This window comes from Sinocyclocheilus grahami, unplaced genomic scaffold, assembly GCF_001515645.1.
Source record: "Sinocyclocheilus grahami isolate Dianchi unplaced genomic scaffold, SAMN03320097.WGS_v1.1 scaffold1392.1, whole genome shotgun sequence".
Lineage (NCBI taxonomy): Eukaryota > Metazoa > Chordata > Actinopteri > Cypriniformes > Cyprinidae > Sinocyclocheilus > Sinocyclocheilus grahami.
In genome coordinates, this window is record NW_015506571.1 from 9,092 (window position 1) to 28,596 (window position 19,505).

Consider the following 19,505-nt stretch of genomic DNA (forward strand, 5'->3'; position numbering starts at 1 on the left):
CTCACCCTCATGTCGTTCCAAACCCATAAGACCTTTGTTATTTTTTTACAAAGATATTTTTTTATGAAATCCGAGAGCTCTCTGACTGTCCATACAGAGCAATGTAACTGAAATGTAGTAAGGACTTTAACGTTAAAATAGTCCATGTGACATCAGTGATTCAACCGAAGCTATGAGAATATTTTTTTGTGTGCAAAAGAAAACAAAAATAATGACTTTATTCAACAATTCTATTTAGCGTCACCATCCTCCGGCATTAATCGAGAGTACCATGATGCATGCGTGTAAAATTAATTAATAAAATGTAAAAAAAAAAAAAAATGGTTGATTTAAAAATAAATTAATTTGTGTTCCGAAGATCTTACAGGGGTGAGTAATTAATGACAGAATTTTTATTTTTGGATGAACTATCCCTTTAAGGGCCTTATATTCAGTGTCACTGATTCAGATTTATCTATAACATGTTTTATAGATGTATTGTCTAGATTAAATAATTTTACCATAATTATAAGTAGTTAAGAAATAAATATATGCATGATAGTCAAACAGATTTTAGTTTTATTAAAAATAACATTTTAATAATAAATACATTAGGCCTACTGTTCAAAGGTTTGGGGTTGGAATAATTTTTGAACGTTTTTAAAAGTCTATTTTAAAAAATATTGCAATTTAAAACAACTTTTCTATTTTAAAAGTATTAATTAAAAACAGAAATAAAAAAATCTTGTTGACCCAAACTTTTAAGCAATAGTGTACATTTCAAAATAAAATTAGTCTCAACTTTTAGTTTTTGATTTAAAGGGATAGTTCACCCAAAAACCAGTTCACCTCAAAACCAAAAATTCTGTCATTAATTACTCACCCTCATGTAGTTCCAAACCCGTAAGACCTTTGTTCATCTTCAGAACCAAAATTAAGATATTTTTTAAGAAATCTGAGAGCTCTCTGACCCTTCATAGACAGCAACACAACTGTAATGTTCCCAGGTCCAAAAAGGTAGTAAGGACATTGGTAAAATAATCCATGTGACATCAGGGATTCAATTGTAATTTTATGAAGCTACGAGAAAACTTTTTAAGTGCAAAGAAAACTAAAATAGCAACTTTATTCAACAACTCTTCTCCTCATCCTGTCTGCAGCGCATGGCACATTGCAGGAAGACTGGATGAGGAGAAGAGTTGTTGAATAAAGTGGGGTTTTTTTTCTTTGCGCACAAAAAGTATTCTCGTATCTTCGTAAAATTATGGTTGAACCCTGATGTCACATGGACTATTTTACCAATGTCCTTATACAGTACTTTTCTGAACCTGGGAACATTACAGTTTAGTTGCTGTCTATGGAGGATCAGAGAGCTCTCGGATTGCATCAAAAATATCTTATTTTGTGTTCTGAAGATGAGCGAAGGTCTTATGGGTTTGGAACGACATGAGGGTGAGGAGAGTTTTCATTTTTGGGTGAACTAACCCTTTAACATTGATGTAGTTGAACTTCCTGTTTGGGGTTTATTTTGATGTGTTTTTGAATATAAAGATCTAATCCTAAAGCATCTTGTCTGACCTGTCCACTGCTCCTCGATGGCAGCCACCTGATCATCTGTGAACTCCCAGAACTCCGCCAACTTCTTCCAGTCATTGCGCTTGAGGTGTTTGTATGCGAGGTCCCATATTATATCGCGCACCGGCTTCATGTCAGGAGAGTGATCTAATTTAAACGTCAGCGGTGATTCGCTGTGCAGGCTCTCAATAGCATCTGTATTAGTCTGAAAGGGTAATCAAATAACATCCAGCTCTGAGAAAGGCCAGATTCGCCAGAGGCCAGGTGCTGAAATTAGCACAGGTATATTTACAGCACAATGAATATGTTTGCTGTTATTCAGAATGATCAGTTTTGACATATGCAACCCTCGTGCAAATAAATGTGCTGTGGTGACCTTTCTGAATTGAATTATACATGTTTTAATACTGCATTACACCTCCTGCACTGGGTTTAATAGAAAATGACAGAGGTTATAGCAGGCCGTGACGTTTGGTGGGAGGAAAATGTGCTTCCCACTCCTTTACAAAACACAATACCTTTTATTCCACGGTCTGCTTTGACCCACATTGGAAATCTGGATGCCTACCATTTGAAAATCGTGCTTCCATCTGAAATATCTCTCAGCTTTGATGATCATGTCCACAATAATCACCATATTTCCCCTCGCTGCCACTCCAAGAGCGGTTTTATTTTGCTGTGAAAGAAAAAAAGTACAAAAATAACTTCTCACAAATTGCCTTTTTCTCTACGGTCTTTTAAAAGCGTTATCAGGCAGTGTAAAATGTCAGACACGGTCTGTCACCCTGTCCTGAATCTCCAGATCCACCCCAGCTTTCAGAATCATCTCCACCACATCCACCTTTCCCATCTCAGCGGCGATTTGGAGTGCAGTCTGCCCCATCTGAGTGTGGTGAATGAATAATAAACTACTGAAACACGTGCATGCAGTGATAAATATCATTTCACAAATGACGTATGAAAAAAAGAGATAACGCACATGATCCTTTACGTTTGGATCACAGCCAGCCTCAAGTAAGGTGTGGATTACTGGAATATGACAGTTCTTCACTGCCAGATGAAATGAAGTGTGCAATTGCTGAAATGAAACAGTCAATCAATCAGTCAATCAATCTTGAAGGTTTAATCTAGCATTAGGGTATTTATGCTTAATATGGATTATACTCATGTTGTCATGAAGGAAAAAGATGTGTGTTAAAATGCTCAGTACTGGATCTTTTTTTTACTGGATCATCATATTGAATTCAATAAGAAGCCAAAGGGGGGAAATTGCAATGTTTGAAAATGTCAGTCAAGTATTTTATACATTGTCAGTTTTCACTTTTGGTACTAATTAATTATGAATTATTTTAGCTTTGAGGAATAATGTATCTGTGTTTAAAGCAAAAGCTTGAATTGGACATATAACTGTTCAAAAGTTCAGAGAAGGTAAGATTTTAATTTTAATTTGATTTATTTTTTAAATGCCTCTTATACTCACCATTGTTGCATTATTTGATCAGTAAAGTGCAGTAAAAACAGCAATATTCTGAAATATTAGCACCATTTAAAATAACTGTTTTCTATTTTAATATATCGTAATTTTTCCCAGTGATGGCAAAGCTGAATTTTCAGCTTCATTATTCCAGTCTTCAGTGTCACATGATCCTTCAGAAATCATTCTGTTATTTGCTGCTCAAGAAACATTTCGTGTTATCATCAATGATGAAAACATTTTGTGCTGCTTAATAGTTTTGCGGAAACCATGATACATTTTTTTCCACGATTCTTTGATAAAAAAAAGTGAATAAGAACTGCATTTATTTAAAATACTAATCTTTCATAGCATTATAAATGTATTTACTGTCATGAATAATTTTATGCATCCTACTAAATACTAGTGTTAATCTTAAAAAAATAAAAAAATTAATTTGTGCTGTCAAATGATTAATCGCGATTAATCGCATCCAAAATAAAAGTTTTTGTTTACATATATATGTGTGTACTGTGTATATTTATGTATATATCAATACATATACATACAGTATATATTTTGAAAATATTTACATGTATATATTTATATTCATATAATTTATATTATATATAAATATATTTAATATACAAACATAACATTTTTCTGAAGTATGCACATGCGTGTGTGTGTGTACTTATATGTAAATTATAAATATACACAGCACACACAGATATATTATGTAAACAAAAACGTTTATTTTGGATGCGATTAATCGCGATTAATCGTTTGACAGCACTCAAATAAATAAATAACCAAAAATACAAATGACTTGCTGGCCCCAAACTTTTGAACAGTAGTGTTCATTATAGCTATCTATAACGTAACTTAATTCATTTGTATTAAAAATATATTGACCAGTTGATTAAAAAAATGCTTTAATGACAATGTTTAAAATTCCATTCTTATGTAATGTTACACTATATGGTTAAGTTTAACTTTTAATTGACATTAGTGTCAATTCAGTAGCATTAAAAACTTCAGGCAGCAGGGAAAAAAAACAATGTTGAAAATGTCTTACCTGGTTCTGAGCGTTCATTTGGGCTCCACTATTGATGAGGAGTTTGACAATAGGAAAGTGGCCCCTCTCACAGACCGGATGCAGAGGACTGCTTCTGCTCTGAAAATCATCACAGGTAACCATTCTCTAAGAAACAATGCTGAATATGTTTAATACTTCATGGTTAAAAAAAACCATTGTCAATAATGGTAAACAACGTTGCCCTCAAAAGAGATGTTTAAAATCATCACCTCTGTACATACTCAGTACATACTAAGGTGAAGATGTTTGGGTCACACTCTGCCTCCAGCAGGGCTTGTACACAGTCCTCATGAGCTCCATCTGCAGCCAGATACAGAGCGGTCTGTCCTGCCTACACACCGCAAATACATCACATCAATGTGTGTGTGCATTTTCTGTGTTGAGAAGGATCAATGTTGCATTAAATAGGACAGATTTTTACCTGGTTGACCTCATTGCGAATGTTAAAGTTGTCTAGAAGTAACTGCAGTGCTTCACATTGACCGTTTTTGGCTGCCAGATGCAGAGGTGTGTCCCCAACCTGTCAATCAAACCAGAGAAAACCAGGCCCTGCTGAACAAATTATTACAGCTACAACACATACTTTTCTGTGAATTAAAAAAGCATCTACAAACTGAAGGATATAATAAATGAACCTCATTTTCCTCCATGGTGGCCATGTTGTAAGGCTCCTCCATCAGCATCTGTAGCATGCGAACACAGCCGTGTGCTGCGGCCAGGGCAAAAAGCCTGTTACCATACTGACAGAAAAACAACATGCAAACTTTATGTTTGAGTGTTTCGTTTAATTCTGGTTCTTGCTTTTATTGTAACTGCTGTTTCCTTACTTGGTCTTCTTTGTCAAGTTCTCCCATTTGCAAGTCATCAACAATGTAAGCTACAATATCAGTGTGATTGTTCATGGCAGCGCAGTGCATCATGTTCAGACCCTCCTGAACACAGAATATGTGCATTTATGTCCTAAATGCATTATGAATAAGCCATATGAGGTGTTACACAATTGCAGTGGCAGATGTTGTCACTCACTTATAGAGGGCGTCTGCAGTGTACACAATTCAAATGGAAAACAAATATAATTTAAAACACTTAGAATAAAACACAACATTAGAATCCTTTTTACATTTTATATATATATATATATATATATATATATATATATATGTATATATATATATATATATATTATATATACGTTTAATTCTGGTTCTTGCTTTTATTGTAACTGCTGTTTCCTTACTTGGTCTTCTTTGTCAAGTTCTCCCATTTGCAAGTCATCAACAATGTAAGCTACAATATCAGTGTGATTGTTCATGGCAGCGCAGTGCATCATGTTCAGACCCTCCTGAACACAGAATATTTACATTTATGTCCTAAATGCATTATGAATAAGCCATATGAGGTGTTACACAATTGCAGTGGCAGATGTTGTCACTCACTTCTAGAGGGCATCTGCAGTGTACACAATTCAAATGGGAAACAAATATAATTTAAAACACTTAGAATAATACACAACATTAGAATCCTTTTTACATTATATATATATATATATATATATATATACTGTATATATAAATTGTAAAGTGCAGTCTTTATGAAAGTGAAATGAATATGAATTTATTTAATAAATTAAGAGTTAATTTAATTTACATAAAAGCAATAGTTACTCATTTTAATGCTAGTGGTGTTACAGTAATATAAAAAATAAGAATTGAAATAAATTTAAGGTTAAAGGTCATGTGTGTTCATGAGTTTCTACATAAATTATTGCGTGAAAATCTGAAAAAAAAAACTTTTATTTAAACAGTTGAGATTATTAGCCCTCTTGGTAAATATGAGCAAAGAATGTTATGAAAATACATATGCATTATTTATCCTTTTGGTCTTTCATTCAAAAAATTCCCAATTGTGAATTATTTATGTGAAACAATATATATGTAAAATTATGGTTAGAAATATTTTCTGCAAGTTTTCTGAAACACTTAAAGTTCATAATTTGAGAGAAAAAATAATTATAGAGTAGTAGTAGATTTAATGTGGTATGTATTTATATGGAAATGCCACAGCAACTGCAGATTAATCCATATAAATACTTTTTATTTTTATTTTATGAATCACTGTATTGATACATTGCTTGTCATATTGTCTGACAGTTGGATTGTGTGTTTGAGTGAGCTGGTGTTGATTTGTTGGTTTTATGTATAGCGTAATTTTTAAGCGGATGTTGATTTTTTTAGTTTTTGTATTGGGATAGAACTACATGTATTAGATATAGTGTAAATTGTATATGCATTTTGAAGCATGTATGTATTATGTATAGATTATTTATTTCATATTTTTAGGGTGACAATTTTACCATCAGTCCAGGGACTGCAGATGCAAAATAAGCCTTCTGGCTAATTCTGGCACATAGTACATTTATGTATCATTGATGCGCATTGTTCCTGTCAAATAAACCTGAAAATAAATCAATTAAATGGTCAGCGAACAGCTCACCGTATTTTCAATGCTTTGGTCAGCGCCAGCTTGCACAAGTAACTTGAGGATCTCCAAACTCCCAAACCATGCTGCTAAGTGAACAGCAGTCAGTCCATGCTGCAGAAACACAGTATGAGCGTAGTACTGATCTTATTAAGAGTAACAGTGTCAATCATTAACGACTGGGCAAACATATACCTTATCTTGCAAATCTAGTTTGGCTCTCCTTCGAAGGAGCACATCAACAGCTTCCACATTTCTGAAGGCCACAGCATAATGAAGAGCAGTTCGACCGTGCTGACACGAGACACAAATTCATAAGAACTGCTCAGAGACGGTGAACAAACACGTCTGTATTTGCTACTGTGTAAATTCTGCTCTTAAACACCCATCCCACATGTGTGTAAGTGAGCTAAGAGCAGTTTATTGACATACCACATTCTTGGAGTTGACATTAACGCCTCTCCCGAGAAGCTTCATGCCCTCCACGTCGTTTCTCTTTGCGGCTTCTATGAAGTCTTTCTCAACCTCCAACACTGTAGGTTGAATGATCAGTTGAATACTATACTTTACATAAAAGGTATGAAACAGCGATGTATTAGATGGCATGATTATCATGTTTCTATTGGTTCGACATGGTATTTACATAGTACTCACTATGGTTTTACCATGGTACTATGTTTCAAAACCATGGTATTTTTTTTTCTAGAGCAGTTTTTAATTATGAGTGACTACAGGAAAATATCAAAGTAACTACTATTCTGTTTGACGTACACAGAGATGTGTAAATATCACTGAGTACAGTTTGTGTTTTGGGTGTTCACTTTAAGGACCACTGGAAGACATGATGTCAAGTGTGATAAATGAATGTTGAGTCAGACAGGCCAATAGTACACACTTCAGTTACCGCGGAAATAACATTTGTGTGCTGGAATTCTAATCTGATTTCAATATTCAGAAATATTCCAAGTTCGGTACGGTTATAAAATAGGTTTAATATTGAAGAAAAAACTAAACATGACAATGACTCATCCCTTTTTTTCATTAAAAAGGAAAAACTAAGGTTGCCGAGGTGAGGTACTTAAAAAAGGAAGTGAGCGTGATCGATTTCAGGAGCATTTACAAGCAGAAATGTGACGTTCGTAATTGTATAAAATCACTTATAAATTCTTCTGTTAAAATTGTATAAATACTATTTCAATCTTTGTAAGTATTAGTAGTAACTTTGAAAGAAAAGTTTGGTGGTGTTTTTTTTTACACCAAGATCATGTTAACATACTTTTTATGTATTGTTCAATTATGCTTATGTGTTCTTGTCTTATTGATATTCATTTATCATTTACAGATTGGCCTCATTCACTTCCATTGTAAGCGCCTCAGGGTAATTCGGATTTTATTTATTTCCATGGAAAGACATGGAAACCGTGGTACACATGCTTGTGTTTAACTCGTACTGAACACTGAATATTCTTCTAAATATAGGTTGGAAAATGAATGGTAGACGGGCATCAATCTTTCCAGTCTTTTATGAATACATATGAACTCATAATTCAAAATATAGAGGCTATTTTGGAGTAACTACAACTTGTTTGCTTGACAATTATTAACACATGAACAGTACTGAGGAATCATCATAACCATTAAATATATGAAATATCATTAGCACAATCAAGAAGGAAAATCTATACTCACACATTTCCTTACAGTCATAACCACCATCTTCTTCAATGTCATTTGGCAGTATGAATTCAGTAAAACCTTTGACATGGTTTGATTTTAACCATGTTTTGGGATGAAGGTTCTCCTTTTTCCAAACAGGCTGCTTCAGTATGCAGTCTTTTATGGCTTTAGCTTTCCTCTCCATAGTACTGTACTGGTTGCACAGCTCTTAAGAGTTGCAGACGTGTATTCTGTAAAATACACCGGGTGGATGGTTTTGTTTGCACTCAAGAGCTCACGCCCCAAAGACATGCGCTCTCACCCAGAGTACATAGAGTTAAATGGCTGATTGAGGTTTAAGGTTATTATGCATATATACACCACCATTCAAAAGTTTGGGTCAATATGATTTTTCCTCCCCAATATGAATACATTTATTTAGCAAGCACAGATTCAATTTATCGAAGTGACATTTACATTTACAGATGATTTGTATTTCAAATAAATGCTGCTGTTTAAGTTTGTTCATCAAAGAATCCTGGGGAGGTGAAAAATGCATCTTGCAGCACAACGGTTTTAACATTGATCATAATAAATCATTCTTGAGCAGCGAATTAGCATATCAGAATGATTTCTGAAAGATCATGTGATACCGAAGACTTCAAATAAAAAATGTTTCACAATATCGCTTTTGTAACTGTATTTTTAATCAAATAAATGCAGTCTTGGTGAACATAAGAGACTGCTGTCAAAAACATTTAATAATTCTTACCGAACATTTGAATGGAAGTGTACTTTACAATACTATAAATAACATCCTAGCATTTATCATGGAAAGAGAATTGATGAATAAACAACAACAAGAGTAAAGCTGTTTAAATAGTTTCCAAACAAAGAAAAACAACCTGATATATTTCCGTACCGACACAAAGCAACATTAAGAGAACAATGTTTTTGTTCATTTATTTTTGGTGGAAATTAGATATACTGCCTATATACATGCAGAATTGTAAAAATTTATCAATTATGAAACTTGAAAATATTTATTATTTAGATGGTAAGCCTTATGTCATGGTTTATAAAGTGCTTTACAATATCCATACACAATTAAATGCTCATTTCCATTTATGCATAGAATAAAATTATTTCACTCATATATAAATGTACATGTAACCTCAATGATCTACATAAATACTGAAAGAGGCAAGTCCAAAAGTATAAATTTGAAGCATTTTTCCACCACACAAATACACATTTCAATAATGACAAAAAATATACCCAAACAGTTTTTCAGCTTTGTGTCAGAGTATATCATCTGAAACATCTCTTATCAAACACCTGATTTTCTTCACCCTACAAGAATCTTCTTACTTGTTCCATCAAAATATTCCCTCAAGTGAATCCAGCAAAATCCTTATGGATTATAAAGTCTCTTCTTCATAAATTAAAACTCTCTGGATTTGTAAAAGAATTAGACTTTCTGTCCGGCATTGCCTTTGAAGAACTTGTCGATCGTGTGTTTTGTGCTCAACACTTTGGGTTTTTTCGAGGGAGGAAGAAGAGATGATCCCTGCCTGTAGTTAAAATGGAGAATACATAAATATCATGAGACACAAAAAGAATACACATTAGTGTTAGAGTTTAGGGCTGGTAAGATTTGTTTAATGTTCATGAATAAAGCCACTTAGTGCCAATTTACTGCTCATGAAACATTTCTTATTATCAATGTTAAAAACAGTTGTGCTGCTTGATATTTTTGTGTAACCTGTGATACATGTTTTCAAGATTCTTTGATGAATAGAAAGTTAACACTATAAATGTCTTCACTGTCACTTTAGATCAATTTATTGCATCCTTGCTCAAATAAAAGTATTAATATTTTTAAAAAATCTTACTGACCCCAAACTTTTTAAACATTTGTGTACATTCAAATTGCATTCTTACAATATTGTACTATTGCCTTTTACAGTTAAATACCTTTTGCTTTTTTCTCTCACTTTAGAAACTCTTCCCTGGTCCCCCAGTTGGCCTGTAAAAAACAAAACAACAAAAGTATTATAATCATTTCCTTTCCTTACTTGTCATGTTATGGTTATTGTTACCAAATGCGATTCCTTGAATCCTTTATTTTAAGGCCCAATTCTCACTAATAACAAACCATTAACTATGACTTCTTCCTCAATAAACCCCTAATCTGCAGCTTATCAATAGTTAGTAAGGTAGTTGTTAAGTTTATGTACTGGGTAGGACTAGGGATATAGAATATGGTCATGCAGATATAAGTACTAATAAACAGCCAATATGTTAATAATAAGCATACTAATAAGCAAGTAGTTAATAGTGAGAATTGGTCCCTATACTAAAGTGTTGATTATTATTCTTTTTTTTTTTTGCACTGACCTCGTACGCTCTTGAGTGCTGGTTCATCTGAATAACCCACAGGAGGATGAGATTCTCTAAACTCCAGCAGAACATCCTGGTTGAGACACATATCCACATGCCGGTTGAAGAGCGCGAGGTCATCAGTGCTTTGCGACTGACTGCACACGGGACACGTCAAAGACGAGCCGTTCGAGTCAGATGACATCTCTGTGACAGCCCCAAGATTGTGTGTTGTGGGTGATGCTTTAGAACTAGATTCACAAACAGGCATCTTCTTTTTAGAAAGAACAGAACGCTTTCCATTTGTTTTTGTCCTGTGACTAAAAAATGGAGTCTTGAAATCACCGTCTTCATCAGTTTCCACCAGTGGCACAGAGATGCTAGTGGACGGCTTCTCTTCATTACAGGATGGGTCGTGGCTTGAGGATTTTAAAGTCCTGCTTTCTGAACTTGATGCAGGTGGTTTGCTGTTGAGCTCTTCCTGGTCCTTAGGCGCATCCAAATGTGTGGGTTCATTATCCACCGCACTGCCCTTCAGACATTCATCAATATGGTTGTTGAAGGCTGTAAGGTTTACATCCTTCATCTCTATGTTGCACACAGGACAGGTGAGAAACGGCAGCACCTGGGTTGAGATTTTAAATGATGGCTTTAAAACTGCGGGTTTGTTTACGTAGCTTGTTGTGTCTGTCCCTGAGTTTGTATTGGACAAACTTTTTGCTGATGTTGTGTCTGACAGATTGTTTGTTGTTGGTAGATCTGTCTGTGTATCAGCAGCTGCGTCAGCACTATTGTTTGTTGTGTCTGTACCAGCCATAACAGAAATTTGTACCTGCTGCTGCAGCTGTAGTCTTTTCAACTGTGCTCTTTGAAAAAACGATTGCTGCTGTGGTCCTTTAGATTTGGGTTTTTGCTCAGACACAGAAGGTACTTTCATCTCAGTGGCCTGTGGCTTTAGGAAACTGGCACCATCACTGTCTTCTTCTGCTTTGAGCACAGATCCAGCACACTGCGTGAAATTGCCTGAATCAGATCCACCTTTCTGCAGGAATCCCATTATACTCCTCTGAAGAGGTTTTTTATCTTCAGCGCTGATAAAGCCGGACACTCGAACACCTGTTGCAAAACACACATCAGAAACTGAATCTGAAATAAACACACCTAAGACAGCTTCAGAAAGAAAGAAAAAAATCTGATTGTATGGTCTGATTCTTTGTGCATGATGCCAAATACTGCAATGATGAATCATTTAGATTTCATGTTTCCAAAAAAAACATGGCAAATATTGCATGCAATGATACAATAAACTTTAGACAAAACATTACGAGTTAATAATAAGATTATTATTATTATTATTATATATAGTTCATAGATTTTTTTTTGTCTAAAATTTATATATTTTATAGAAATTATATAAAGATTGTATTTTTTAAAAGTTACATTTACTTGGCAAGGTGCATCAAATTGATCAAAAAACTTTTAAACTTTATAGTTTAAGACTTTGACAATAAAGACTTTTATAGGTCTAATGTTACAAAAAAATTAATTTCATATAAACAGTTCTTTTGAACTTTGTTCACCAAAAAAAATCCTTGAAAAAATTTATCTTTGTTCATCAAAATTGAAAACTTTGTTTTCAAGATTGATAAGAAAGTATGATCAGGAAAAAATCATATCAGCATATCTGATCAAATAAGCATAATTAGAATGATTTCAGAAGGATTATAAATTATATTTCAAAATCTGATCGAATAGAAAACATTTTTAAACTTATTGTAATTACAGTTTTACAGTATTTTTGAATAAATGCATCCTTGGTGATATACATATACAGTGGGGCAAAAAAGTATTTAGTCAGCCACCAATTGTGCAAGTTCTCCCACTACATTAATATTTCAAAGAAATAACGGAGAACAACTACGAGAATAACATGAGGTGTAATATATACCCATGAGTCTTAGTTTTAGTGGCTGAGGGCTGACACTGTCAATCTCAACTTTGAGAAGGTCCTTAGCAGCAGCAAAGATCTTTCTTGTATCGCAGCATGCAGCGGCTCTTGTAGCGCAGACAAGATTCGCCGATGTGAAGCCGTTTGAAGAGAAAGTCAAAGAGAGAAGACGCGTACAGCTGAATCACTCATGCTGTTTTCAAATGACTTATTTGATCAGTCTGTGTGGACTGGACTCAGTATGTAGGTTTGATTATTTACTCATCAAACCTACATGCTATAGGCTATTGAATAAATGTGTGAATATCCATTATTTTAAAGTCAAAAGCTGCGGGAATGAGTAAAACTATGCGATATAGCCTATGCGCAATCCCGCACAGAAATTCAGGACCTGATTAAACACAATTCTATTATACAGAGTTTTGTGAAATAGATTTCAATGACTTTTCCAAAACTTTCTGGGTTTATTTATTTTTCCAAAACTTTTCCAGGCCTGGAAATTGGTGTTTTAAAATTCCATGACTTTTCCAGGTTTTTCATGACCGTACGAACCCTGAAACTGTGTGGAAATCATTCAGGGCGTTATACAGACATGTTTATAATGCTTAAAACCAATAAATAAATCCAATAAATAGGGAAGTGAAACAACTGAGAAGATGTTCCTATACAACACACATAAATAGAATATATACTTTATATATATATATATATACATATCTATACAGTATTGTACAGTATGTTTTTTTGAATATATATATATATATATATATATATATATATCTTATCACACGGCCCAGCTCTCGACTCCTCTCCAGTTCACACGTCAGTTTGTCCACCTGTGGTATGAAAACTCTTAAATAATAATTCTGCCTGAACAGCTGAGAAAAGGAGTCCTAAAATTAATGCATTGGCCAGGTCATGTTTCACTATATTTTGCATAAAGACAATACAGCTTATTTTAGGACCATTAAGATTCAGTGCATGTGCCATTATTTTCATGACATTAAAGCACATTCCCCACCTGTCATTACCAAAATATTTTATTTTTGCGCTTGTAATTGTCATTATTTCTACAATTTTGTAAAAACATTAATGAGGGTGACAGATCATTTTTTTAAGTAATATCAATATAAATTAACCAAGATGCATAAATATTTTGATTTGATTTAAATAATATATATTTTTATTTTTCAATGATAGTGAGAATGAGATTTTTTTCACATTACAGTAATAAAACTGACACATGAAATTTGTGTGTCCATATGGTTGGAAATATTTCAACCAGATGATCCAACGGTAGCTGCACGGATCTCAGGCTGCCTGGCGGACATCTCGGCATGGATGAAAGAACATCACCTACCAAACCTCTACAAATGATTCAGAATGGATCGGTACGACTCTTCAACGAGCCCATGTTACACCTCTCTTTATCTCCTTGTACTGGCTACCGGTTGAGGCTCGCATCAAGTTCAAGACATTGATGCTTGAATATAGAGCAGCCACAGGCTCAGCACCCGCCTACTTCCACTCACTACTACAAATCTACATCCCCTCCAGAAGTCTGAGATCCGCTAGTGAGCGACGCCTCGTGGTACCATCACAGAGAGGCTCAAAATCACTTTCCAGAACATTCTCGTTCACCACTCCTGGCTGGTGGAACGATCTTCCCACCCCTATCCAGAATGCTGAATCCCTGACAATTTTCAAGTGACAGCTGAAAACTCATCTCTTTCGACGCTACCTGACTTCATCATAAATAAAAAAACTCTTTCTCTTTATTTATTCCTTCCCTTTCTAGCTTGTACTTATTTGAACAATGCCTAGAACTTGGTTTTACAAGCACTTCCTGTGTCTGTTTGCCTTTTTAAGAAGAATCGCTTTATGTATTCCCCAATTGTAAGTCGCTTTGGATAAAAGCGTCTGCAAAATGACTAAATGTAAATGTAAAATCCAAAATCCAATCATAACATTTATGACAATCATTACAGAGTTACCTCTGCTTGTGCTTGCTTCAGTTGTTCTTTCGTGACTCTTGCTTTTTGCTCCATCATCTTTTCAATGCGCTGATTCACCTGCTGCTCCTTCTTCAGTTCATTCTCATAAAATTTAGATCCCTGTCATTCAAAATAAACAATAGGTCTTCTGTACAACAATAGGTAATTGACATTAAGCTATGTAAACATTGTCTTGCACTGTGACTTGCTATCTTGCTATACTTAATCTAAAACGATGTAAACAACATTTTTTGTTAGTTTATAAAGATTACACGTATTTAATTTTTTTTATATAATAATAAATTAGATTAAAATGAATAAGTAAATAAATGAATAATAAATCTAATAGTGTGTGACATATAGTGTGACGTGACATGTGGCCAAGTATGGTGACTCATACTAGGAATTAGTGCTCTGCATTTAACCCATCCAAAGTGCACACACACAGCAGTGAACACACACACACCGTGAACACACACCCGGAGCAGTGGACAGCCATTTATGCTGCGGCGCCCGGGGAGCAGTTGGGGGTTCGGTGCCTTGCTCAAGGGCACCTCAGTCGTGGTATTGAAGGTGGGAGAGAGCGCTGTACATTCACTCCCCCCACCTACAATCCCTGCCGGTACGAGACTCTAACCCGAGTTCGACTCTCTAACCATTCGGCCACGACTTCCCCTTATGATAGGTCTGTCAGAAGTGGGATAACAGTACTCCATGAGGATGATCATATATGTATTCATCATACTGTATCATCTATGGCACTTACAAGATTGAAAACCCCTGACAAAGGCTACACTTTATAAAACCATTCATATAGCCTAAATACACAGCCCAAGTATGCATAATACCGTGTAACCCAAGTAAATAAATAGCTGTGCAAACCTTGGAGGTTTCCAGAATGATCTTGTTGATCTTGTCTCTGTCCAGCCCCTCCATGCCAGCTTTGTTATCATTGAGAGCGATCCTGGAGAGAAGATCAGCTCCAGAGCTGCTGCTCACAGCACCCTGATGATGACTCTCCATCTTCTGTGTAATACTTTCACTTTCACCCGACTTACTTTGACTGGCTTAATTCATCTTTAGGGATGGAGCCAAATTAAAACCTGTAACCCAGTAACGTTAATCGACTGTCATGGAGGCTAAAAATCTGAAGTTATTCTGACAATAAGCAAAATAATGATTTTCCCCGTGCCTTTTGGTTGGATGAATATAGAATAAACATATATCACTATTTTTTAAGAATTTGGTATTAACTGAGTTACTCGCCTGTCTCATAGATATATAGTTAAAGACACATTCACAAGGCAAGAATGTACAATGTTGTAACTAAAAAACTAGAATAATATACCGTAGACTCCGTATTTGAACGTCTTGTTCTTGAAGAGGAGCATATCCGGAATGAGCGTCTATATCGCCACCTGCTGTACTGGAATATATATGAACATAGTATAGGACAGGGTTCCTCAAATCTTGCCCTGGAGGGCCAATGCGCTGCAGAGTTTAGCTCCAACCCTGATCAAAGTCACTTACCTGTGATTTTCTAATGATCCCGAACACATTGATTAGCATGCCCAGGTGTGTTTGATTAGGGTTAGAGCTAAACTTTGCAGGAAAGTGGATCTCGTGGGCCAGATTTGAGGATCCCTGGTATAGGAAATTGTATGATTATTGTTTTCAAGTTGCAATTTAGAAGTAAACTTAAGTTGTCAAATTAACTTAATACCAAAATCACAAGCACATCACTTGATTTTTAAAACACGGAGTGTTGTCACAAGTCTATATCTACTAGCATGCTTTCTGACAAGAATCATGGTTGTCTTACATGTTACGACATGTGTTGACATTACGATGGCGCCACAGACGGCAGCCGCAGTGTTTGGCTCTCCAGTGTTTGTACTGTTTTTGTTAGTTTTTCCAGTTTTTTGTTTCTCAAACACGATCAGTTTTACCAGGGATGAGCTGCTGAACATTCGGCAGAACACACCACACAATCTTCTACCGGATTTCGTTTATTCGGACGTTTTGCTGAACGTTGTACTTGGCGGAGCTGTTGCGCTGATCAAGCGCTTCAGGATGCGCAGACGGGGGAAGCGAGCCGGCGCGCTTGTGAAGCTCAGGAAGCGTCATGGATAGCACTGTAACGACAGTGGAGTCATTCAGGTTCCTGGGCACCACCATCTCTCAGGACCTGAAGTGGGACACTCACATTGACTCCATTGTTAAAAAGGCCCAGCAGAGGTTGTACTTCCTTCGCCAGCTGAGGAAATTCAACCTGCCACAGGAGCTGCTGAAACAGTTCTACTCAGCCGTCATCGAGTCTGTTCTGTGCACTTCAATAACTGTCTGGTTTGGTTCAGCTACAAAATCAGACATCAGAAGACTACAGAGAACGGTTCGGACTGCTGAAAGGATTATTGGTGCCCCCCTGCCTACCCTCCAAGAACTTACATCCAGAGTGAGGAAAAGGGCTCAGAAAATCACTCTGGATCCATCACATCCAAGCCATCTCCTTTTTGAACTTTTGCCATCTGGTCGGCGTTACAGAGCACCGAATACCAGGACAGCCAGGCACAAGAACAGTTTCTTTCCCCAGGCAATCTACCTCATGAACCGTTAATGTTCTCCCATTGTGCAATTAAAGTACAGTATGTGCAATAACCTTATACTTTTTTATCACCCTAAACCCTAGTACATCCCTACAACTTATTTTATTTTATTCTATTCCTATTCCATCTATAGCACACCTGTACATACAATTTATTCTTTTTTTGAGGTTTATATTTATGCATGTGTATTTTATTCACATCTCACTTTTATTATCTGTGTGTTGTTGTTGTCTCAGTGTACTGGAAGTTTGTGACACTATAACAAATTCCTTGTATGTGCAAACATACTTGGCAATAAAGCTCTTTCTGATTCTGATTGTAAATGTTATAAATGTGCACATTGTATTAGTTGCAATAGCTATTAATTACAATGGTTTTATAGTTTTATCTGTTTCATGAGTTGTTGTAGCCTATGTTTCAATAAAAAAAAGCCCCATAGTGTGACAAAAGTGGGTCATGTATGCTATATTTAGTTATTTATTTTGTGGTCGACTTTATGATAGGATATGTCTATACAAAAAGGTTTATTTTTTATTTATATAAATATAACGCATATTCTTCAGTGACAAGTAGTTCCTACATAAATAAGATTAGTTTTAACGCCGTTACAGATTGCACTGTATCGGTCAGAAAACTCAACTAAAAAAGCGGTAATATAAATTTTCGTTTGATTTTAGTTTCGCTTTTGGCTAGTGGCCAATGTCGAGAAATTATCGCTTGGTCTCGCGAGAGTTCATTATGGCATTTTATCAGCATTTTATTTATTGCGAGTCATTTCCAAAATGTGTTTTTGCGCCCTTGCCTTGAATGGCATTTCGGGAAGAGGACACCATTTGTTGTGTTTGTTTGGAGTCCATAATTGTGATCTTAACTCCATCCGTAGTAGCAGCAATTGCGAATATCTCGCGATATTTTGGGACTGCCAAAACTTCCTTTACAGACAACGAAGAGTGGGCGGAATGTGAGAGACGAAAGAGGATCTGTATCTCTGTATCGGCGACTGACTAATAGAAGTCTTACAAATGAGATGTATGCGTAAAAAGTAGTAAAAACAGTGCTGTGACATTTTTATTGGGTTTAACATATACTTTTGTGTTTTGATTTTATGGCGCGAGTCTCTTATAACGGGACACATTACGCAACATTTACTTTGTTTATCGTAAGAGGAACTGGCGTGTTTCCTCAAGAAAGCCAGCTAGATGGCTGATTTCACGGTGAAAGATATGGATTAAAAAGCGTCGAAATGATCCGCCACATATAACTTAGGGGTGGTTTTGACGCTGTTAATCAACATAGGTAAGAACACAAAAGGCATGATGCGTGGAACTGCAGTAACTGTACGTTAATATTTAAATGATTACTTACATATCCATAACACAGAATACCGCCTGTCTGTTTTATTTCAGAAGGGACATTCTGCTTAAATCGCCGCAGGGTGTCACGATAATCCGATCAAATCTTCAGTGGAAGAAGCCTCTAGACGATGATGACAGTTTCTTCTTCTTCTTTCCAGTTTAACGGCGGTTGGCATCCAGCTTATTGGTGCATTACCGCCCCCTTCTGCTCCGGAGTGTGGATCAGCTAATAGGTTATCTATTCCCTTTTCCCACTAAAACTTACACAACACTCACATTGTCCCCTCACATTAATATCCACACACATCATACATCAAATCCTGCTTAAAACCCCTGCTTCCCTTAAAAAAGTAATCAATATTCTACTCTGTGCCCTATTTACTGTGCTTAGTAACCCTTGTAATGTGATCTCCTGCACCCCAATCTCCCTTAGTTTATTCTTCATTACCTGCCTCTGTGTTTCATATCTCTTACAAGTCATGATTATGTGCTCCACTGACTCCTCTGCTCGACATCCCTCACACAACCCTGTCTCGTGCTTCCCTATCATCTTTAGTGTTTTATTCAGTGAACAATGTCCCAACCTTAACCTAGTCATCATCGCATCTTCTCTCCTATTTCCAATTATGATGACAGTTTCCTGTATTCACTGCAGTATAAACCTGGCTCGTAAGCATGCTGTGTTAAAGGGACAGTTCAACTAAAATAATAATAATTCTGTCATCATTTACTCACCCTCATGTTGTCGCAAACCCTTATGATGTTCTTTCTGACACTAATTTCTTCTGTATTGCTACTTTGGTTTTAGCAAAACAGGTGATGAATGGTACAATGTGACGAGCCACAACGGGAGAGAGGGTGCTCGCTGCAGAGCCAAATGGGAGGAGCTGGAGCTTTAGCTCCCCCTCGCTGGATGTAATGGGTGGAGCTAGACACCCAACCACTCCCTAACCCTACCCCTTACCCTATCGCTAAACATA

The 19,505-nt window shown here is 36.0% G+C and overlaps 2 protein-coding genes across 2 annotated transcripts; both read right to left on the reverse strand.

Annotated features, from left to right (window-relative positions):
• Window positions 1–1,459: 1,459 nt before the first annotated feature.
• On the reverse strand, window positions 1,460–8,864 carry ankdd1b (ankyrin repeat and death domain containing 1B). The gene is made up of 13 exons (XM_016256067.1): window positions 8,274–8,864; window positions 7,017–7,117; window positions 6,780–6,878; window positions 6,600–6,698; window positions 5,344–5,448; window positions 4,742–4,846; window positions 4,528–4,626; window positions 4,339–4,437; window positions 4,086–4,184; window positions 2,534–2,632; window positions 2,339–2,437; window positions 2,123–2,230; window positions 1,460–1,759 (listed from the first exon to the last, which is right to left on the reverse strand). Exons 1-13 carry the CDS (start codon window positions 8,443–8,445, stop codon window positions 1,460–1,462), a joined length of 1,584 nt encoding a protein of 527 aa, XP_016111553.1. The 5' UTR covers window positions 8,446–8,864.
• Window positions 8,865–9,009: 145 nt separating this feature from the next.
• On the reverse strand, window positions 9,010–19,109 carry LOC107569897 (DNA polymerase kappa-like). The gene is made up of 9 exons (XM_016256068.1): window positions 18,536–19,109; window positions 15,913–15,990; window positions 15,447–15,667; window positions 14,565–14,684; window positions 13,359–13,406; window positions 12,571–12,649; window positions 10,641–11,738; window positions 10,218–10,269; window positions 9,010–9,814 (listed from the first exon to the last, which is right to left on the reverse strand). Exons 3-9 carry the CDS (start codon window positions 15,585–15,587, stop codon window positions 9,712–9,714), a joined length of 1,641 nt encoding a protein of 546 aa, XP_016111554.1. The 5' UTR covers window positions 15,588–15,667; window positions 15,913–15,990; window positions 18,536–19,109; the 3' UTR covers window positions 9,010–9,711.
• Window positions 19,110–19,505: the final 396 nt, after the last annotated feature.

What these genes read in the sequence shown, in the direction of transcription:
- ankdd1b (XM_016256067.1), bottom strand. Translation starts at nt 8,445, where the DNA reads ATGGAGAGGAAAGCTAAAGCCATAAAAGACTGCATACTGAAGCAGCCT. An exon ending in TTCGCAATGAGGTCAACCAG is followed by an intron (nt 4,438 to 4,527) that starts GTAAAAATCTGT and finishes TGCGGTGTGTAG; the next exon opens with GCAGGACAGACCGCTCTGTA. An exon ending in ATCTGGAGATTCAGGACAGG is followed by an intron (nt 2,231 to 2,338) that starts GTGACAGACCGT and finishes TTTCTTTCACAG; the next exon opens with CAAAATAAAACCGCTCTTGG.
- LOC107569897 (XM_016256068.1), bottom strand. Translation starts at nt 15,587, where the DNA reads ATGGAGAGTCATCATCAGGGTGCTGTGAGCAGCAGCTCTGGAGCTGAT. An exon ending in TGAAGCAAGCACAAGCAGAG is followed by an intron (nt 13,407 to 14,564) that starts GTAACTCTGTAA and finishes TTCATACCACAG; the next exon opens with GTGGACAAACTGACGTGTGA. An exon ending in GTGAGAGAAAAAAGCAAAAG is followed by an intron (nt 9,815 to 10,217) that starts GTATTTAACTGT and finishes TTTTAACTACAG; the next exon opens with GCAGGGATCATCTCTTCTTC.